The sequence below is a fragment of the Cnephaeus nilssonii genome, assembly GCF_951640355.1.
Source record: "Cnephaeus nilssonii genome assembly, chromosome: 1".
NCBI classification, from domain to species: Eukaryota; Metazoa; Chordata; class Mammalia; order Chiroptera; family Vespertilionidae; genus Cnephaeus; species Cnephaeus nilssonii.
Window position 1 is genome coordinate 75692376 of NC_137072.1, and position 23821 is coordinate 75716196.

The 23821-nt window shown below is 42.3% G+C and overlaps 1 protein-coding gene across 3 annotated transcripts in view; it reads left to right on the forward strand.

Moving 5' to 3' along the window:
* LOC307102429 (UDP-glucuronosyltransferase 2B31-like) overlaps window positions 1-23821 on the forward strand; it is a gene marked incomplete at both ends in the record, with an annotated part of 259955 nt that overhangs the window by 185938 nt on the left and 50196 nt on the right. Inside the window, 5 exons of one of the 3 annotated variants that reach the window (XM_079775986.1) lie at window positions 3585-4338; window positions 6767-6915; window positions 17198-17329; window positions 21345-21432; window positions 22575-22794. In XM_079775986.1, the coding sequence (XP_079632112.1) occupies window positions 3621-4338; window positions 6767-6915; window positions 17198-17329; window positions 21345-21432; window positions 22575-22794 (1307 nt within the window). Of the gene's footprint in view, window positions 1-3584; window positions 4339-6766; window positions 6916-17197; window positions 17330-21344; window positions 21433-22574; window positions 22795-23821 lie in introns of those variants that run through there. The other 2 variants (XM_079775981.1, XM_079775977.1) reach the window with 2 other exon arrangements.

The following is a 23821-nucleotide window of genomic DNA, read 5'->3' on the forward strand; positions in this document are numbered from 1 at the left end:
CCTGTGTACCGCCAGGATGCCTAGAAAGTGGGTTTCAGTTCTGCTGCTGCTACAGCTGAGTTGTCACTTCAGCCCTGGGAGCTGAGGGAAGGTGCTGGTGTGGCCCACAGAATACAGCCATTGGATCAACATGAAGACAATCCTGGATGCACTTGTCCAGAGAGGACATGAAGTGACTGTTCTGACATCTTCAGCCTCAATTCTTGTTGATCTCAATAAACCATCTGCTATTCAATTTGAGATTTTTCCTACATCTTTAACAAAAGATGATATGGTTTCTTTTTTCATGCAGCTGATCAATAAATGGACATCTGATCTGCTAAAAGATATTTTGGACACATTTTTCACTACTGCAAGAAATGTTTTGGGAAGGTTTTGACTTGGTTGAAAAGCTCTGTAACGATGCTGTTTTTAATGAGAAACTTACGACTAAACTACAGGAATTAAGGTTTGATGTCGTTCTTGCAGATGCCATTGGACCCTGTGGTGAGCTGCTGGCTGAGCTACTTAACATACCTTTTATGTACAGTCTCCACTTCTCTCCGGGCTATAACATTGAAAAGTACAGTGCAGGACTTCCATTCCCTCCATCCTACGTACCTGTTGTCTTTTCAGAATTAAGTGATCAGATGACATTCATGGAGAGGGTTAAAAATCTGGTCTATGTGCTCGATTTTGACTTCTGCCTGCAAACATATAATCAGAAGAAGTGGGATCAATTTCTAAATGAAGTACTAGGTAAGCTATGTTTTTACTTGGTAGCATGAAGTACTAAATGAAGTACTAGGTAAGCTATGTTTTTACTTCCTAGTGCTTTGGAAGATGAGTTGGTATAAATATTGAGAGGAATTTGTCTTTTATAGTGAAATGGTTAAATAATCTATAATAATAAAAGCATAACATGCTAATTAGCCTGGACAGCCGAACAACCTTCTGGATATCGTTCCAGACTACCTTCCGGATGAAGCTGGGGCTGCGAGGGCCGATGCAAGCTGCCACAGGTGCGAGGGCCAAGCCCCTTGCATGAATTTCATGCATTGGACCTCTAGTAATATATAATGATCTTTTAATCTCACAAATACAGGGAGAGGGTTCCCCCAAAAAATGTATACACGCTTTTTCCTGATAGCTCAATTGATGTCTCTTTCTTTTCAGATATAACTCATTGGAGTAAATAATTATTAAAAGTGTGTCTGTATTTGTGGGACACCCTATATCACAGAAAGGCTTAAATTATAAGGCTAGTTTGAACCCTGGGGTACACTAGTGTGGGATACTCCAGGAAGTTAGAGACCCCAAATCGAAGCACTTCAGCAATCACATATCCATTCTTCTTTTTTGGTTTGTAATAGGCTTCATTTTTTAGAAGAGTGGTAGGTCCACAGCATTATTAAGTAGAGATTTCCCATATATGCCCTGCCTCCTTTATTGTCAACATTGCCCAACAGAGAAGGACATTTATTACAACTGATGAAAATATCCTGACACAGCATTATTATCTAAAATCCATAGTTTATACTAGGGTTCACTCTTGGCATTGTATATTCTGTGATTTTTTTGGACAAATTTATAATGTCATGAATCCACCATTATAATATTGTAAAGAGTAATTCAACTAAAAATCCTCTGGGCAGTGGCTCTGCCAATTTATCCTACATATTAATTTTACTATAATTTTTTACCTTCAATGAAGGCATTAGAAATTTCACTAAATATTTTCATCAAAGCACAAATGTAAATTGAGGAGTTACATATTTGTAGCACAATGTCTATGGGCCATTGGGGAAATTGTTTCTATTTGTTACTCCTCAGTTTTCTTATTTGAAAATTAAACTGCATTGCCATACTACCTGAAGGACTCTTTGAGGATGGAGAAATATGACTCTGTCTCAGATAGGAACCTATAACTCAAAGTTTCTAACGATTATATTGCTTCACTCAGTGCTTATAAATCAACTGATTTAAAGGCCAAAAATCTCATTGAATGGTAGATAATCAAGTTAAAAGTCTATATTTTTTGAAAACTATATTTCTCCATTACAGAAAAAATGAGCCAAAATTAAGGGTGAGCACATCTATTTCCAGCTGTTTTGGGCAAATATTTTTTTCATATACAAATATTGTTAAGCTCCAAACATAACCAAATGCAATAGTGGCCATACTCTCAAAGATCTCATAGTTTACTTGTAAAATCTAGAACAGGGAATAGCTTGCTAAATTGTAGGATCTAGACTGAGTATTCTAGGGAAAGGCATTTCCGTGTGTATGGTAGGGTTGGTTGACTAAGGAGTTGAAATTGCTGTTTACATTTGCATTAGTTAATTTTGAAGCTTTACAGAGTAAACAAATTCATATTTCTTTAATGCTTAAATAAATGTTTATGATTCTAAATGTACTGATGTGATAATAGAGATAAAAAGTCTACCAGTACATCTACACAATGGAATACTACGTTGATATAAAAGAAAGAAGAAATGTTTACCATTTGCAATAGCATGGATGGAACTAGAGAGCACTATGCTAAGCGAAATAAGCCAGAGAAAGATAAATATTACATGATCTCACTCATATGTGGGGAATAATAATCAACATAAATTGATGAACAAAAATAGATCCAGAGACAAATGGCAGAGGAGGGGGGTTGTTAGAGATCAAACAAAGGACTTGTATGCATGCATATTAGCAAAACAATTGAACACAGACACAGGGGCAGTGGGGGGTTGCCCTCTTGGATGCGAGGCAGAGGTGGGTGTCATTCCAGGAAAAAGGAAACATATGTAATACTTTAAACAATTAAAAAAACTGTGGTGCATCTACACAATGGAATACTATGCTGCTGTAAAAAAGAAGGAACTCTTACCATTTGCTATAGCATGGATGGACATGGAGAGTAATTATGCTAACTGAAATAAGCCAGCCAGAGAAAGATAAGTATCACATTACCTCACTCACCTGTGGAATCTAATGAATGAAATAAACTGATGAACAAAAGAGATTCAGAGACAAAACGGTGAACAGAATGATGAATTTCAGAGGGATGGTGGTGGTGGATAGTGTGTGTTGGGGGGTAGAGATTAACCGGGGAATTGATATGCATATATGCATGAACACAAACAGTAGTGTGGCAAAGGCTTGGAAGGGGCAGGTATAGGGAGGAGGTGGTCAATGGTGGAAAAAACACAAAGGGGACACCTGTAATACTTTCAGCAATAAAGATAAATTTAAAAAATACAATCTGTGCAATTGTCATCCAGGTAATTCTTTGTAAGCTGCATAATACTTTATCTCCCTTTCTTCACAAAAAGTGATTACAAACACAGTCACCTCTAACTTCCTATAATTTTGACATTCATCTATAATAAATTACAAATCACAGGAAAACTGCAAAGTTGACGCAGCTGGTTGATTGCACTTTAAGATATTACACAGATTTGTATTTTTAAAAAGGTCATTACTTTATAATGTTCTGACTTGCCATAAAATGCTGACTGTTCATTAAATGTATTTACTTTGGGTGTGTGGGTTATATTTTAACTTCCTGATTGATATCCCTTTGGACATAAGCATGAGCCATTATAAAAGGGATCAGCGATTTGAAAAGAAGCCTGTGTGCCTCCAGGATGCCTAGGAAGTGGATTTCAGTTCTGCTGCTGCTACAGCTGAGTTGTCACTTCAGCCCTGGGAGCTGTGGGAAGGTGCTGGTGTGGCCCACAGAATACAGCCATTGGATCAACATGAAGACAATCCTGGATGCACTTGTCCACAGAGGTCATGAAGTGACTGTTCTGACATCTTCAGCCTCAATTCTTGTTGATCCCAATAAACCAACTGCTATTCAATTTGAGATTTTTCCTACATCTTTAACAAAAGATGATTTTGAGGATCTTTTCATGCAGCTGATCTCTAAGTGGACATATATGCCAAAAGATACATTTTGGGATTACTTTTCACTAATTCAAGATCTCACTCTTGAATATACTGATGGTATTCACACACTCTGTAAAGATGTAGTTTTGAACAAGAAACTTATGACCAAACTACAGGAATCAAGGTTTGACATCATTCTTGCAGATGCCATTGGACCCTGTGGTGAGCTGCTGGCTGAGCTATTTAAAATACCTTTTGTGTACAGTCTCCGTGCCTTTGCTGGTTATACAATTGAAAAGTACAGTGGAGGACTTCCATTCTCTCCATCCTATGTACCTGTTGTCTTGTCAGAATTAAGTGATCAAATGACATTCATGGAGCGATTAAAAAATATGATATACGTACTTTATTTTGACTTCTGGTTCCAAACATTTAGTGAGAAGTGGGATCAGCTTTACAGTGAAGCACTAGGTAAGTCATGTCCTTACTTAGTATCATGAAATCCTAACTTTCTTAGTGCTCTAAGAGGTGAGTTACTATAAGTATTAATTCAGAGAAAAGTGTCTTTTATAAGTAAAATGATAAAATAACATTATAAGACTAGAGGCCCAGTACACGAATTTCGTGCACGGAGGGGGGGGGTGTCCCTCAGCCCAGCCTACACCCTCTCCAATCTGGGATCCCTCTCACAATCCAGGACTGCTGGCTCCCAACTGCTTGCCTGCCTGCCTTCCTGATTGCCCCTAAATCGCTTCTGCCTGCCAGCCTGATCACCCTCTAACCACTCCCATGCCAGCCTGATTGATGACTAACTGCTCCCCTGCCAGCCTGTTTACCCCCAACTTCCCTCCTTTACTGGCCTGGTCACCCCTAACTGCCATCCCCTGCAGGGCTGATTGCATCCAACTGCCCTCCCTTGCAGGCCTGTTGCCTCTCAACTGCCCTCCCTTGCAGGCCTGGTGCCTCTCAACTGCCATCCCTTCCAGACCTGGTGCCTCCCAACTGCCCTCCCCTGCTGGCCATCTTGTGGTGGCCATCTTGTGTTCACATGGGGGCAGGATCTTTGACCACATGGGGGCAGCCATATTATGTGTTGGAATGATGGTCAATCTGCATATTACTCTTTTATTAGATAGGAGGATAGAGGCCTGGTGCATGGGTGGGGGCCAGCAGGTTTGCCCTGAAGGGTGTCCTGGATCAGGGTGGGGTTCCCTTGGGGCATGGAGCGGCCTGGGTGAGGGGCCTGTGGTGGTTTGCAGGCCAGCCACTTCCCTGGCGACCCAAGAAGAGGCCCTGGTATCTGGAATTTATTTACCTTCTACAAGTGAAACTTTGTAGCCTGGAGCGGAGCCACGCCTCCTGCTCAATCCGTGGCTGTGGCCATTTCTGTTTGTACTTGTTCACCTACTATAATTGAAACTTTGTATTATTGAGTGGAGGCCTGGGCCCACCAGAGTATGTGGAAAGCTTGGCTTCTCCTGTTGCCGGGAAACCCAAGCCTCGCTTCTGATAGCCATCTTGGCTGGGGTTAATTTGCATACTCGCCCTGATTGGCTGGTGGGAGTGGCTTGGCTGGTGGGCGTGGTTTGTGTAGCAGAGTGATGGTTAATTTGCAAATTACTCTTTTATTAGAGAGGATGATCTTTCATTCTCACAAATATTACGGAAATGCTTAAATTATAAAGTCATTGAGGAATTGCTTCCTCTTCTATAGTTTAGCTTGATTTAAAAACTGAAATATTTTGCCATATTACCTAAAGGGTTCTTTCACACTTGAGAGAGAGAGTGCTCTGTGACAGATTCAGGAACCTATAATTTGAGTTTTCTAATAATTTAACATCCCTTCACTAAGCACTAACAACTCATAGGCTTAAACACTAAACTGTTGATGGGTGGACATGTAATTCACTAAACTACATTTTGTGAAAAATCTTAGTTCACTAAAGACAAAATGAGTCAAAATTAAGAGTGAGCACATCTATTACTATTATGAAAATATTCCAGATCTTATTTATAAATATTTTTATTAATGCACAAGTATTATCAGGCTCCTAAATTGAAACAAATGTAATTATAGTGCCAGGAACATAGCCATACTCTTTATGCCTCAGTTTTTGGGAAATCTAAGATAAAGGGAATAGCTTGCTAAACTGTAGAAACTGGACTAAATAATCTAGAAAAAATTGTTTCCATAGATATGGTAGATTTAATTGATTGAGGAATTGAAATTCTTGTTTACATTAACATCTTTACTTCTGCAGTGTTACAGAGTAAGCAAATGCATATTTAATTCTATAGTGGCTTAGGTTTAACCATTTTCTATGATTGTCCTGATGTGATGGTAGAGAAGAAAAATTGTTAATTTTTCTTCTCTAATATATATGAACAACATAATATATATGAACAATATAATATAAAACATGTATATTATACAAATACTAGAGGCTCAGTGAATGAATTCATGCACAGGTGGGGTCCATTGGCCCGGCTGGTGATCGGGGCTGATGAGGGTTGAGGGGGGGTGGCCAATGTGGGAAGGGACCACAGGAGGTTGGTCCCAGCAGCAAGCTAACCAACGGCCGATTCCATGAGTAATGGAATCCTGTCTGGGTCTGGGGTGACGATGAACCAGATTCAGGGCTGTCAGAGGCCCAGCAGGAAGATCTGGGTCAGTGCACTTAATAGCTATGGGCCGGTGGGCCAGTCACTCTGGTCATTGGGTTGTAAAAGTTGCTTAGGATTTTATATAGAGAGATGTTTGCACTATCAAGCCAGAGACACTTTAAACATCTTTGTCTACATCATTCGAAGGTTTTGGGGGTTTTTTAATAAGAAAACAAAATGGTATATTCACATTACAATATTTTTTTCTATACTTTTTGTTCTTTTTCCCTTTCAGGAAGACCCACTACATTATTTGAGTTAATGCAAAAAGCTGAAATATGGTTTATTCGAACCTACTGGGATTTTGAATTTCCTCGCCCACTCTTGCCACATTTTGTATTTGTTGGAGGCCTCCACTGCAAACCTGCTAAGCCTCTGCCTGAGGTAAAACTAGTCCTGTTTGTTCTGCTTTGCATTTTCAGTAGGAATGATTCTGTGTTCTTCATTCAGAAAGACTAATCATACTCAAGAGATATAGGAATATGGGTAAAGTGACCTGCCAATGGAAACTCATATATTTTATAGTATTTCAAGAATCTGAATGTAACTATCATTACAGAATAAAGAATTATACTTGAGAGATTTTGGAAATAGGGTCAGTTAAGTTAAGGCCTTCATTATTCAACACATAAAAAATATCAGCCATTCATTCAAAAACTAATTTTAAAGTGACTAGCACAGTGCAAGGATAAGGGGTGGATATATAGAGGAGCAGTGTAGACACCATTTTTGCTCCCACACACCAGATATTTTACTTGGAAAGAGATCATATCAGCAAGTAATAAAAACAGTGTGAAAATATTATAGTAAAGAAAAAGGATAATACTACAATAATGCTGGAGAGCATCCCATGGGAGTGAATCATAATACCTCAGGAGTAACCATAGCAATCTGGTGAGCATGAGACATCCCTTGTTATTGTCCTCCTTCAACAACAAAAATTTTTCTCTCCATGAAGAAAAGTGCCAATGCAAAAGGACCTGGAAAGTGTCTTGCCCACCTACGCATCAGGTAACAGGCAGAAAGACTCCAGTACTGGCTGTGACTCTTACAGGACATTGTGAATTGTTCCAGCCCCTCTTAGCTGTAGTCCAGGAGCACCTACCTGGCTTGGGCAGCCACCTATGGAGGAGAGAGCTTTTGGAGAAGTCCAGATTTCCAAAAGAGAAGTTCCAGTATCTGTTAGAGCACAAAATAGATGTATTTGAATGCATTGGTGTGGGCAACAGGAAAGCCTGATTTTGCCAGCATCATTCCTCTTCCAAGGCAGCTCAGTGGAAGACTAAAAGAAGGACCGCCCATGCCAGTGATTTCTCTCACAGGGATAGAGAGCCGGTGAGTGGATGCAGAGCTTCCCCTGGTTTGTAGGGTGCTTCCAAAAAGCTCATTTCTCTCTCACAGCATCCAGAGTATAGAATTGGGAGCTCAATAATTGGCAAGAGAGAACAGATCTGGAGAGTGGCAAACAAGATTAGCGGGGGGCATGCTAAAGATACAGAGTTCCTCCTGACTGCATTCTGTACTCCATCAGGAAGCCTGACCACGAACCACGAAGAAAACCTTTCTTACAGATCCCCACTCCCCATACTGGCATGTGGACACCAACAGTGACCTGCATTCCAACTCATTATTTCCTCACCTCTGTGGCCAGCTCCATGTAGAAGCTGCCAAGGGCAGCAGCAAGAACATGATTTGATAAAAGGCTAGGAAGCAAGAGCAGAATACAGACAAGGGTTTACAGATATGAGAGAACCACACACTTGAGCTGTAGCACCACCTTCAGGAAAATAAAAGAAAGAAGCTCAGCATCTGGCCTGGTGCTTTATATGGAGGGAGGACAAACAGGCTCAAGAATTCTCCCACAACAGGGAGCATGAAGCACAGAGCAGGCATAATCATTTAAGATCTGAAAAAGCCTTATCTACAGCAGTACTGATAAAAGGTATTTCTACCCTGAAAGTAGTAAACATAAGCAGGTGATTGCTAATTCAAATGCAAAAACAGCAAGGCAAAATTCCAAAGAACAAGAAAAATCAAGGAAACATTAGGTCACCAAATTTTACAACAATCCTTCAGAAACCAAATACAGACGTGGAGATATATGATTCACCCAATAAAAAAGTCAAAATAGCTGTGCTTGGTGATCTACAAGACAACAGAATCTTGTGCACTGTTGGTGGAAATGTAAAACCGGTGCAACCACTATGAAAGACATTATGGAGCGTTTTTAAGAAGTTAAATAGAGCTGCCATATGATCCACAAATCTACTTCTGCATATACTTCTAGAAGTAAGAAAAAAAGGATATCAAAATATATCCATAATCTCATGTTTATTGCACCATTTTTCACTAGAGCTACTAAATGGAAACAAATCAAGAGATGTGCAATACACACACACACACACACACACACACACACATACACACACACACACACATACACACACACACTAAAATATTGTTCAGCTATAAACAAGGAGGAAATCCTACCATTTGGGACAACATAGATGGACCATGAAGGTATTATGTTAAGTGACATAAGGCACACTGAAAAAGACAAATATAGGATATCACTTACTAGTATATTTGGAATCTGAAAATGGAAAACCCCATAGAAACAGAAGTATAATGGTGATTACCATGAACTGGTGGAAGGGAGATTAGTGGGTAAGAAGAAGTTGGTCAAGGGTACAGACTTGCAACTCGAAGATGATTAAGTTTGGGAGATATAGTGATTGTAGCCAACAATACTCTTTATATACTTGAAAGTTTCTACAGATTAGATCTTAAATGTTCTCACCACACACATAGAAAGATAACTATGTGACCTAAATAGAATTGTTCACTAATATTAAGCACTAATCATATTATCTCTATATATAAAAGCTTAAGTGACTGACCACCAGGAGGCAGATGCTCAATGCAGGAGCTGCCCCCTGGTGGTCAGTGTCCTCCCACAGCAGGAGAGCTGCTCAGCTGACCAACAAGAACCAGACACCAGGCTCACAGCTGGTGAGCACAGCTACGCCAGCACTAGCCTCTCCTACCTCTGCAGCAGCACTACAGGGCCGTGGAGGCAGCAGATACAGTGGGGCCAAATTGAGAGTGGGAGCAGCACAGCTCAGGCTCCACCCCAGCCATCTGCCACTTTGTGAACTACCACACCCCTAAGGGCCTGTGGGGATTGGGCCAAAACTGGCAGTCCGATATTTCCCAAGGGGCCCCATTTTGCGAAAGGGTGTAGGCCAGGCTGGGAGACCCTACCAGAGCACAAATCCATGCACCTAGCCTCTAGCAATATTTAAATGAATCAACTCAATACACTGTACACCTTAAACTTACAGAATGTTGTATATCAACTAGAGGTCTGGTACATGGATTCATGCACCAGTGGGGTCCCTCAGCCTGGCCTGCAGGGATCAGTCTGAAACTGGCTCTCCAACATCCCCCAAGGGTCCCAGATTGAGAGAGGGCACCATTCAGGACAAGGGACCCCCACCAGTTCACGATTAGGGCCAGAGATGGACCATGGGAGGGCTCCAGGGTGTGTCTGGCCCTTCTCGCTCAGTTCTCATTAAGGCTGTCCTGCTAGGGAGGGACTACGGGAGGTTGGATGGCAGGAGAGGGACTGCGGAAGGACTCCAGGGCATCTCAGGCCCATCTTTCACAGTCCCAATTGGCTGGACACCAGCAACAAGCAGAGTATCTGCCTACTGGTGGTCAGTGCATGTCATAGCAACTGGTCCAAATGTCGATTGAACTTTCGGACAGGCAGCATATTAGGCTTTTATTTTATAGGATTATATCTCATTTTTTAAACATAAGTTTGAAGCAATGATTAGAATGAGAATGTAAACTTTTTATGTTAGAAGGGTTATGTCTTGATATTTCAGAGGGAAAAAAAAACAAGTAAACTATTTAAAACAGAAAAATCAACAGAGTTGGTAGGGGTGGATAGAAGAGTATGAAGTTTGGACCAGATATGAAATTTTGGCTCCTTACACATTTTGGGGTGGGAGCTAGAAAGTACACTGAGTAATCAGGAATTTTTAAAGTACTAAAAGTAGTAAAATTTGAAAACTGATAAAAAATCAGGACACAAAAGAATAATTCTGAAATAATTCTGAACATGACTTCGCCACAGCAACTTTAAATACATCAAACTGAGTTACTCAAGAGGGTGACCAGATCTTTGGTGCAGAGAGCCCAGTTGTACCTCTCCCACTGTGGGGCAGGTGCTCCCTGGGAGATTCAGCGAGGTGATGATGAGGGCCCCTCACAGCCAGGTACACGTAGCATATTCTACTAGAACTTCCATTTTACAATATGATTTCAGAGCAAGAGGTGTAATACACAAACATGTCAGAAACATTGACACAAATAAGTAACTATATAAGGATTATTCTGTATTATAAATAGAAATCTTAAGGCTATTTCATGGAAATTCTGGACAATAATACCAGACTCGTGAATTATAGTAATTCTCAAACGTGTAAAAAGTGATTTAGGGAGAGAGGTCCAAGATTTCATTATAGTCAGACCCTGAACTGACACCTTCCCATGAACACTCAGAATATACCCCTACATGAAGAGCATTTCCTCCTGGAAAACAGCTCAGGGGTTGACTGAACAGCTTCTGCACAATAAGAGAGAAACTGCGTACAGAAGGTTGAGAAACTGTGAGAACTCTCCAGACTCTGTGGAAACACTTTGGGATTGGAGGTGCCTGTGAGTACCAATGTTTACATTCTCTTTCCACTGATAGCATGGGAAACAATTCTATTCAAATGCTGTAGCTCACCTGCAAGGCTACCATAGCGTTTCCTAGTCCACTCACCCAACATTGCCCCACCCCCAGGTTCAGACAGAAAAACTGCCATGGCAATGCTGCAGCCATAGGCCGATGGCTGCTCCAAATCCAGCCAATCAGCTTACAAGGGTGCCCCAGAGCTGGGCACCCTGGGAAAATTGGGCCATGTTTGCCTCAACTGTGGCTAGCCTGCATGCCAGGAATCCCCTGGTACCTCAAACAACCACTTCAATTCCAGCCAACCTGCCGAAACCACGCAGCACACACAGACTACACAAAGATCATTCCTACACAAACCCACTCCATCAGGTTTAGGAGAGGTGGTTGTTTCATCTAATTCTTAGAAATAAACACAGAAAGTAAAACAAAAGACAGAATACAGAAGATTTGGAGTCAAAGGAAATTGATCTACTACACAGAAACAAACACAAAGAAGCAGCAAATATAGGGAGACAAAGGAACAGGCCCCAAATGAAAGAATAGAAGAAATCTCCAGAAAAAGAGCTATACAAGAAACACAACCTTCAATGAACCAGGAAGAAGAATAAAAACTGAACATATCAATTACTAGCAAGAAAATTGAAATAGTAGTTACAAAAAAAAAAAAACTCCCAGTAAATAAAAGTTCAGGACCAGATGATTTCACAAGTAAATTCTACTGAACATTTAATTCTACCAAACAATAAATACCTATCCTTCTCAACTTATTCCAGAAATATTGAAAAGGAAATAACACTCCGAAACTCATTCTATGAAAGCAGTCAGCAGTACCATGATACCAAAACCAGACAAAGACAATACAAAAAAAATCACAAGACAGTAAATATCTCTGTTAAAATAGATGTGAATATTTTCAACAAAATATTAGAAAACCGAATTCAACAATATATGAAAGGATTATACACCATGCTCAAGTGGAATTAATTCTAGCAATGCAAGGATGCTTCCATATCCACACAAAAAAATCAAGGTGATAGACAACATCAACTAAACCAAGGATATAATCATGTGATCATCTCAATAGATACAGAAAAATAGTATTTGACAAATCCAGCATCCATTCATTATAAAAACTCTCAACAAAGTGGGTACAGAGAGTACAAAATGTCAACATAATAAAGACCATATATGACCAATAAAATCAACAGCTAATATTGTATTTAATGGTGAAAAGCTAAAAGCTTTTCTTCTGCAATCAAAAACAACACAGTGATGCCCACTATTGCCACCTTTATTTAATACTAGGGGCCTGGTGCATGAAATTCATACATTGGGAGGGGGGTCCCTCAGCCGAGCCTGCCCCCTCTCACATACTGGGAGCCCTCAGGGGATGTCCTACTGAGACAACCGGGCTGATCAGGGGAAAGCATCAGTCCCATCACCCCTGCTGCTGCAGCCACTGCCAGTCATCACAGCCACCAAGGTGTTTTCATCAACACGGACTCCAGTCCCTTCACCATGAAAAAATGACAACTTTCTTTAGGCATTTTCAAGATGTGTCTTTCATAGGATATGACATTTCTTTCTTTATTTTTTTTTATCCTCACATGAGGATATGTTTCCATTGATTTTTAGAGCATGTGGAAGAGAAAGGGAAAGACAGAGAGAAACATCAAAGTGAGAGGAACACTTTAGTTGCCTCCTGCATGAGCCCTGACCTGGACCCCAGCCAGGGAGGAGCCTGCAACTTAGGTACATGCCCTTGATCAGAATCGAACCCAGACCCTGTGGTTGGCAAGCCAAGGCATTATCCACTAAGCCAAACTGGCTAGGGCAGGATATAACATTTCTTAATCCTCCAGCAGCGGACCTTCATATTTTTCTCCAGGAGTGTGGTGGAAGAACACTAGATAACCTTTTTGGATTCTTATACCCAAGTTACTAAGAATATTACCAGTGGCATACAGGGAGCTTAGCCAATGAGCGGTCAAAAAAGGTGTTTCCTCTACAGTTCACACCGATCACCTCTGATCTCGGGCTCCGGCCCGGCCAAAACCTAAAGCCTCAGGACCTGGGCAGGAGCCCCCCAGCTCACTCTGATCTCTGGCTCTGCCCCTGCCCAGGCCCCAAGCCTATGGTTGGGGCTTGGGACCTGGGCAGAGGACCCCCAGCTCCCTCTGATTGCCAGCTCCACCTCTGCCAAGGACTAAAGCCTCGGGACCTGGGCAGGGGCCCCCCAGCTCCCTCTGATTGCCAGCTCCACCTCTGCCAAGGACTAAAGCCTCGGGACCTGGGCAGGGGCCCCCCAGCTCTCTTGGATCTCCGGCTCTGTCCCTGCCAAGGCCCCAAGCCTCTGGCCAGGGCTTGGGGCCTTGGCAGGGAACCCCCAGCTCCCTCCGATTGCCCAGCTCCACCCCTACCCAGGAGGACCCTGGATCAGGCCCTTCCCAGGGTGCTCAGGACCCACGGGTGGGCTACCTCTGAGTGACCTGGGTGCTGAGAAAGTTCCAAGGACCCAGGTTGCTAGGCGCCTACATATGCAAATTAACCTCTATCGTTATTGGGTTAATTTTCATACTCACTCTGATTAGATGTGGTCATAGTGGAGGTATGGTCAATTTACATGTTTGTCTATTATTAGGTACTAGAGGCCTGGTGCACAAAATTCATGCTCTCGGAGGGTCCCTCAGTCTGGCCTGTGTCGTCTCGCAATCTGGGACACCTTGGAGGATGTTGGAATGCCAGTTTCCGGCCCAATCTCTGCAGGCCAGGACGAGATGACCCCCCGCCTCCCTTCCCTCTAAGATTTATCAGTCTGTTCCATGGTGCCATGCCTGTGGTTTCTGCTGTGTTGAGTGTCTGCCCCCTGGTGGTCAGTGCACATAGCTACCAATCAGCTGGCTGCTTAGACTTTTATATATATAGGTGATAGTATTGGAAGGCTTAGCTAGAGCAATCAGAGAAGAAATAGAAATATAGGGTATTTATATTGGAAATGAAGAAGAAAAATTGTCACCATTTGCAGATGACATAATACTGTATATAAAGAACCCTAAGATTCCACACAAAAACTACTAGAACTGATAAATGAAGTAAGTAAAGTAGCAGAACACAAAGTAAATATCCAGAAATCATTCAACAAATAAAAAGTGTTGTCAAGAAGGTAGAGAAAAGGGAACTCCTGTGCATGGAGCAAGTTTGTAAATTAGTGGAGCCACTATGGAAAACAGTGTGGAGCTTCCTCAAAAAATTAAAAATAGAATAGCATACAACCCAGCAATTCCACTTTTGAGTATTTATCAGAGGTAAACAAAAACACTAATTTGAAAAGATATATACACCCCCATGTTCATTACAACATTAACTACAATAGCCAAGAAATGAAATCAACCTTGGTGTCAATCAATAGATAAATGGGCAAAATCCATGTGGTCTATACACACCATGAAAAATTACTCACTAATATCAAAGGATCACATCTTGCTAAATTCAACAACTGGAAGGACCTAGAGGGTATTATGTTAAGTTAAATAAATCAGGCAGAAAAAGACAAATACTATATGATTTTACTTATATATATAACCTAAAACAACAACAACAACAAGAAACAGACTTATAGATACAAATTATAAACTAACTAGAGGCTCAGTGTGTGAAATTCATGCACTTCGCAGTGTCCCTCACCCCGGCCTGTGCCCTCTCCAAGTCCGGGAGCCCTTGGAAGATGTCTGACTAAGCCAGCAGTTGGACATCTTAGAGCTGCCACGAATGCACAAGAGGGTCCCACCACTGCCACTGTGCTCACAAGCCATTAGCCTACCTTAGGGCTTCTGGCTAGGCATCACTCCCCCTGTGGGAACTCACTGACCACCAGGGGTAGCTCCTGCATTGAGCGACTGCCCCATGGTTGTCAGTGCGCATCATAGCAATTGCTTGGTCAATTTGCACATTACACTTTTATTATATAGAACTAGAGGCCCAGTGCATGAAATTCACGTATGGGGTGGGGTCCCATCAGCCCAGCCTACACCCTCTCCAATCCAGGAACCCTCGGGGGATGTCCAAATGCCGGTTTATATCCAATCCCGGGGTTCGGGCCTAAACCGGCAGTTGGACGTCCCTCTCACAATCCAGGACCACTGACTCCTAACTGATCACCTGCCTGCCTGCCTGATGGCCATTAACTGCCCCCCTACTAGCCTAATCACCCTAACAGCCTCTGTCTGCCAACCTGATAGTCCCTAACTGCCCCCCCTGCCAACCTGGTCACCTATTACTGCCCCCCCTTTCCAGCCTGGTTGCCCCCAACTTCCCCCTCTGCTGGCCTGGTCGCCCCTAACTGCCCCCCACTGCTTGCCTGGTCACCCCAACAGCCCTCCTGCCAGCCTGGTCACTCCTCACTGCCTCCCTGACTCCCTGGTCACCCCAACCATCCCCTCTCCCCGCCAGCCTGGTTGCTCCACACAGCCTGCTGTTCAGTCATCCATCCAGTTGTTTCGGTCGTGACAGCTTCTGGCTTTTTATATATTAGGATGGTTGCCAGAGGGGAGGAGGTTGGGAATGGAGAAAAAGGGGAAGAGGAATAAGAGGCACATACTTCTAGTTATAAAATAAATTAATCACTGGAATTTAATGTACAGCATAAGGAATATAGCCAATAATACTTACTATAACTTTGTGCAGTGAGATGGTTACTAGACTTATCATATAGTAAAGTATATAAATGTCAAATTACTATGTTGTACACCTGAAAAAAATATAATATAGTATGACAACTATATTTCAATAAATTTTTTAATGATTTGTGGGGAAAGCTTGGGAGAATCTGACAAAAGTTAAGATGAGCTATAAATTATTATAGAGATGATAAAAAAGATAAACAGTCATTCTAATCATAATGAACTTTTTCTTAGTTTTCATAGTAAAAGAAATAAAATACTAATGAATATACTAAAATAATTCTCCAGAAAACCTGACAAGCATAGACACAAATAATTTAGTACAACTACAATAAAGAAATAAAGGTGAGTCAAGATACCATTGTGTACCTTCATTATAACAATATATATTATTTATTGATAATATTATAAATGAAGAGTCTCTGAAAGCATTTCCTCTTCAATACTGGGTACGGGCTCTATTTCATTTCTTCCTTATACACCTCCGAAACACACACACACATAGACACACATTTACACAAGTACCTATGTAATCTATATATATAAAAGTCTAAGCGTTCATCTGACCAGCTGACTGGTCAGTAGGTATGACGTGCACAAACCACCAGGGGCAGATGCTCAACACAGGAGCTGCCAAGCTGCAATGATTTGGCAGCAGTGGTTCTCAGGTGGCACATCCCAGAACCAGAGAGGAGAGAGTCTGATTCCACCTTTGGCTGTGGGCTTTTTTGTTGCTGGGGCACTGTCAGCCGCAAATCTGGTTTACTGCACAGTTGTGTTTGCATTCCACACCTTGTATGACAGCAACTTTACAGAGTGCCATCTCGCACTCCAGGACCCCTGGGTGGATGTTTCAGCTTGATCCCCACAGGCCAGGCCAAGGGACCCAGATAGCCGAGGGATCCCCGCTCACTCTGCAGACACCCTTCAAGCCGAAGAGCTGCCTCAGGTGTGACTGGATGGGGGAGGACAGCGGGGGGTTGTCTCCAGGATGTGTCCAACCAATCTTGCCCAGTCCCGCCCCACCAGCCAACTTCTAATTAATTTCCTTTTATTGTGCATGAATCCATGCACCTGGCCACTAGTATGTAGTAAGGCATTTCAAGCTCATCATTTAGAACTATACTAATAACTTCTTATAATACTTAATTTTCTCTTTGGCTTTTTGAAGCAATTATTTCAATAGTGTTCACTATGCTATTGTCTTTTGTAATGGAAAAAAATTCTTCCTTCCCAGGAAATGGAAGAGTTTGCCCAGAGCTCTGGAGAAAATGGTATTGTGGTGTTTTCCCTGGGGTCGATGGTCACTAACATGACAGAAGAGAAAGCCAATGTGATTGCATCAGCCCTTGCCCAGGTTCCTCAAAAGGTTAGATAAACTCCCTTAGAGCAGAAAACTAATGAGTGTGTTAAACTCTGTAAAGTGTCTGATTAAGAAATTTCTACATGAAGGGTAAACTATTATGATAGCTTCAATTATCTCAGATAACAATTTGAAAAACAAAATACATGTCAGGTACTAAAGTACTTCAGAGGGTGTTTTTGATGGGCAATATGGTATTTCATTCTGGTCACAAAGTAGTATATATCAAAAGTACACTGTGAAGTTTGGTATTATAATAGTACTAAAGGTCTGGTGCACGAAATTCGTGCACTTGGGGTGGGGATCCCTCACCCCGGCCTGTGTCCTCTTGCAATCTGGGACCCCGCATGGATGTTGGACCTACACCAGCAGTCAGACATCCCTCTGGAAATCGGGGCCACTGCATGCACCAGTGATCATACTTTTCATACAGGTGAAAGGCATCTGGCTGTTATACAGGCAGCTACATTTTTTGACCTGATTATAAAAAGTAGTGCATAACATGATCCTTCTGAGGCAGTATACCATTTTCCCCATCTTATGAGTGGAAAAACTGAGGCAGAGAGAAGTTAAGTAATTGGCTTTGTCACACAGTTATATGTGTCAGAATCAAGGCTGACCACAAAATGTGCAAGTCAGAGTCCATGCATGTCATTGCTGCATCATCCTGTTTTATCGGTGTTAGAATAGCTATGCCAGGTTTTAATTTTTAAATCTAAGAGACTGTCCCCAATATATAGGGTAGGGTCACAAGGCCTGGCCAGCAATCAGGGCCATCTGTGGGGTGACCAGGGAGCAGAGCGATCGGGGGGCCACCTCTGGCACCCGCCTTGACTGGTGACATGGCACAGCTGCTGGCCGGCCCTGCCGCCAACACTGCTGCTGGTCGAATTCCCCTGGTGGTCAGTGTGTGTCATAGCAACCAGTCGTTCCTCTGGTCAGTCGAATTGCATATTAGGATTTTATTACATAGAATTATAGGGCAGGAACAGATATCACCAAATCCTATCCTGTCATTTGCTTCATTTTCTTGCAGGATTCCTAGAGTACTGTACACACTACAGATGTTCTCAGATTGGAGTTAAATTTTAACATTAAACAGGGAATGATAACAGTCTGAAAGGCATCATACAGTTTAGACTTGCCAGGGAATCCAGTCCTCTCCTACTTTCCCTGGATTTTGGATTAGGTCTATACAGTGTTGCAAGGTGATATTCAGCGTAAGGATGTCCAGGGCTCACCAAGCTGCATCCAGGTACCTAAGCCAGCCACCATGATTAGAGAAAGGCCTATAAAAAGGAAAGAGAACCTCCCTGGTGGGCTTTGGCCCTGCTAAATTCTGAAGCAGGAAGACATAAAAGAAAGGGTGGAGGTGGGTTCAGCCCTCAAGGGGACCCAGTGTTTTATAATATGTGGCCCCAAAACAACCCCTCAGAATAATAACTGATAATGATGATAATGATGATGATGATGATGATGACGACGACGACGGAGGAGAAGGGGGGAAGAGGAAAAGGAGGAGGAGCAGGAGGAGGGAAAGGGGGAGGAGGAGGAGGAGGATGAGGAGGAGGAGGAGGAGGAGGAGGGGGAGGAGGAGGAGGAGGAAGAGGCTGCAGCAGAAGACCAGGAGGAGGGAATATAAAAGAGTCAACCAGAAGCAAGCCTAGTGTGGCCCAGTTTCAGATGCTACCCTTTCTTCATAAATTATGGTAGTGAATTATTCTAATACATAAAGTACATTTGAAGTCTTTGGGTAATAGTGAACTACTTTTAGCTTCCTAATGTAGCTTTTAGTGAACTACTTTTAGTTTCCTAATGTAGCTTCCTCTTTATCACCTATGCAAATTTGCTGAGAACATGAAGTAACTTTAATACTCACATAGCAAAAAGTTGTTAGCTACTATAAATGAGAATCCAGCTTACTGGTGGACTTAGAAATTGCTTGGACATTTATATTAATTAACCATATTAATCAATGCTGTCAATGCATTGTAGCATGTTTTGTAGTGTTAACAAACAGATGAAAAAAAATTACTGTCATCATTATATTTGATCTTTTCAACAGGTAAACTATTATTTATAAAGTGCCCATGGCTTTTCTTCCTACATTTTAAGAAAATTTTAAATCCTAGCTAGAGTGATAATACTGGATTTAGGTAAAAATTACCACTTGGAAGTACTGATTAATGAGTAGAAAACTAAAAGAAGTTAAACATACTCATTAAGCAGACATTACTTATTATTATTAACTAGAAGCCCGGTGCACGAAATTCGTGCACAGCGGGGGGTTGTCCCTCAACCCAGCCTGTACCCTCTCCAATCTGGGACTCCTGGAGTGATGTCCGACTGCCCGTTTAGGCCCGATCCTGGTGGGATTGGGCCTAAACGGGCAATCAGACATCCCTCTCACAATCCAGGACTGCTGGCTTTCAACTGCTTGCCTGCCTGCCTTCCTGATTGCCCCTAACCGCTTCTGCCTGCCAGCCTGATCACCCCCTAACCACTCCACTGCCAGCTTGGTCTATGCTTAACTGCTCCCCTGCCAGCCTGTTTGCCCCCAACTTCCCTCCTCTGCCAGCCTGGTCACCCCTAACTGCCCTCTCCTGCAGGGTTGATCACCTCCAACTGCCCTCCCTTGCAAGCCTGGTCCCTCTCAACTGCCCTCCCTTGCAGGCCGGGTGCCTCCCAACTGCTCTCTCCTGCTGGCCATCTTGTAGTGGCCATCTTGTGTCCACATGGGGGCAGGATATTTGACCACATGGGGGCAGCTATATTGTGTGTTGTAGTGATGACCAATCTGTATATTACTCTTTTATTAGATAGGATAGAGGCCTGGTGCATGGGTGGGGGCCAGCTGGTTTGCCCTGAAGGGTGTCCCGGATCAGGGTGGGGTTCCCTTGGGGCATGGAGCTGCCTGAGTGAGGGGCCTGTGGTGGTTTGCAGGCTGGCCACGCCCCCTGGCAACCCAAGGGGAGGCCCTGGTATCTGGAATTTATTTTCCTTCTACAGTTGAAACTTTGGAGCCTGGATCAGAGCCAAGCCTGCTGATCCCTCCGGGGCGGCAGCCATCTCTGTGGCAGTTAATTCACCTTCTACAACTGAAACTTTGTAGCCTTAAGCGGGTGAGCCCGGCCAGGGTGTGCGGAAAGCTTTGCTTCCCCTGTTGCCGCCGGCAACCCTGGCCTGCTCTCTCAAGCTCCATTCTGCCGCCATTTGTTTGAATTTGTTTACCTTCTATAATTGAAACTTTGTAGCTTGAGTGGAGGCTTAGGCCTGCAACGGCTATGGAAAGTTTGGCTTGCTCTGTTACCTGGGAAACCTTGCTCACTGTGGCTGTAGCCATCTTGGATTGGGGTTAATTTGCATACTCGCCCTGATTGGCTGGTGGGCGTGGCTTGGCTGGTGGGTGTGGATTATGTAGCGGAGTGATGGTTAATTTGCATATTACCATTTTATTAGAGAGGATAAACTTTTACGTATCAGAATGATTCAATTCTCATGAGTAGCTGATTGCACTGATTTTGTAAATCAAAAGATGTAAAAAACTCCAAGGTAATTTATGAAATTAGTGAATATAAATAAACCATTTCCCCATCATTCAAAAAGAAATAAACAAGTTAACATTAAATCTGGATGATGAGATTTAGAATAATAAATAATTAAAATAAATGCATAGACTATTAATTTGCTGTGTTTTGCACTACAATTATATGACTACCTAAAAAATATTATATGCTTGAATTGGTCATTGATCATCTCATTTGTCTAACCCCAAAATGTGAAACATCAAGATTGCACTCATACCTGACTAAATATAAAAATAAGTAGCACGCAATGTAAGTATTTATGCCTCTTACATCAGTGTTTTATTGGTTCTCATTATCAACATGTCTTGTTCTCATTCCCTTATCTGTAATATGTCAGGGATTTAACTAGATGACTCTTAACCTATTTAGTATTATATCATGATATAACTCTGCAGTTTGACTCAAGAAATACATTACCTTATTTACCCTAACAGGTTATATGGAGATATGATGGCAAAAAACCAGATACCTTAGGGCCAAATACTCGGCTCTATAAATGGATTCCCCAGAATGACCTTCTTGGTAAGATTCTGGAAAACCCTGAAATCAGAATCAAGTCAACCAGAATGATAAACAGTTCACTAGGATAGAAATGTATTGGACATTTCTTATTGAAAACCTCAAAAATATAAATGAACTTCCCAATATTTCTTTCCCAGATCTAGGGGGAAAGGATTAGCTATAACAGTTGGCATCTTATTTTACACAGCCATGTTCTGTATGGCCACAACCAAAAGATCTTTTTTTCATGTGTAATTCCTCTCAGAGAGAATATCTCAACACTTTCCCAATTGTCACTCTGACTCTTAATTCTCTCCTTACACCAATCGTATAACCCACGGTAAGGGTGTACAGGCATTCCTGAAAAATATCAGCTTCCCTTTTATTGCCAGTGACTCTACATTTTTCCATTGGGAAAATAATTTAATATCTCTTTCTGAAGTAATAACACTTTATTTTTTAATAGCAACCAACTGCTTCCCAGTTCTTCTTCTTCTATTTCTTCTTTTTTTTTTTTATTGAAGTCAGAGTGGAAGGGAGAGGAAAGGGAGATAGAAACATCAATGATGAGAGAGAATTATTGATTGGCTGCCTCCTGCATGTTCCCTACTGGAGATCAAGCCCACAACCCTGGCATGTGCCCTTGACCTGAATCCAACCCGGTACCCTTCATTTCGTAGGCTGCCACTCTATCCACTGAGCCAACCCACTAGGGCATAATAACATATTTCATTATAATGTGTAGCTTTTCCTTTCTCTGATTCCTATGCCACCACCATCCCATTGTCTGCTGCCTTGACATCTACATATCACACTCTGACTTCACCATTTTATTAAAAGAATATATTTCAACATGCACCACCACTTTTTTTTTTGCATACACTTTTTAAATCCAGAGTATTCTCTTTCCATGTGTCCACTGGCAACTTATATTCATTTTTGAGACACAAGAAACACACCTATCTTCAATGTTAGCCTTCACTGTCTCTCCAGCAAACTTAGGTGCTTCTTCCTATGAGTTCTGAAAGACACTTTAATACAGTCTGATGTTTAAATCAATCTGTTACTAAATACATTGCCTCTGTCAGTGCCTTTATTGCACAACTCTCATTTTGTTTCCAAGATTTATAATTCATTATTTGCTGAAATTCATCCAATCCTAGGCCATCCAAAAACCAAAGCCTTTATAACCCATGGTGGAACCAATGGCATCTATGAGGCGATCTACCATGGGATCCCTATGGTGGGCCTTCCTATGTTTGCGGATCAACCTGATAACATTGCTCACATGAAGACCAAGGGAGCAGCTGTCAGATTGGACTTCAACACTATTTCAAGTACAGATTTGCTCAATGCATTGAAGACTGTCATTAATGACCCTTCGTAAGTATCACATGTTTTTTATAGATAGTATTTATACATAGATTATTTTGTCAATAGTGTATCTTAGTTTTATCCCATTTTTAAGAGGCTAAATATAACATTATTAACATGAGTTAACCCAAATTAATCTACTTTTATTTTCAACCACACATTTACTTCAAAGTTGCATATTAACCCCATGTATGTAATGGGTAGCCATCTAAAGCAACAATTTTCTCCTCCAATAATATAAAGTTATGTAGGTAATTATATGGACACAGTTTTTTAAATATGATAAAATGCATAAAAGGAAGAGTGATAAACTAGAAGAAAAATCATAAATTCTTTACCTAAATAAATTTAATATCTAAAATTTCTGAAATTATAAATATCTTTACATTCAAAAACTTATTATCTTACCTTATAATAGACAAATATGCAAATTGACCGCACCTTCGCTACGCCCAAGCCCTGCCCACCAACCAAGCCACGCCCACCAACCACGCCCACCAGGAAACCGTTGCAGGGACGTTGGGGTGTGGCGGAGCCCAAGGCTGGGAAAGCCTCTGCACCAGTGGGGAGCCTGCATGGATCACAGGAAACCACTGGGGGTCGGCTCCTGCAATCGGTAGCAGGGACGCTGGGTGCGGCCGAGCCCAAGGCCACCGCTCGGGGCCAAGCCCCGACCCTGAAAGAAGGCAGAAGGCGGGGCCACAGCCAAGGCCTGGGTCCCCGGTGCCGGCAGAAAACTGGTGCAGGCAGCCAGGTGAATGAAGGTCTATTGCACGAATCTTCGTGCAAACGGGCTACTAGTCATAATAATAAAAGGCCACGAGGCATTATGACAAAAATGACCAAACAACCAGTCACCATGAAGTGGCATTGACCTCCTCAGCCCCGGTCCAGTGGGTGGTGGCGGTGGCCAAAGTGAAGCAGCCCCAATCCCAGATGCCTGGCGGTGGCCAGAGCAAAGCAGCCCGGGTCCTAGGCGCCTGGCAGCTGCAGGAGCAAAGCAGCCCGGATCCCGGTGGGTGGCGGTGGCAGCCAG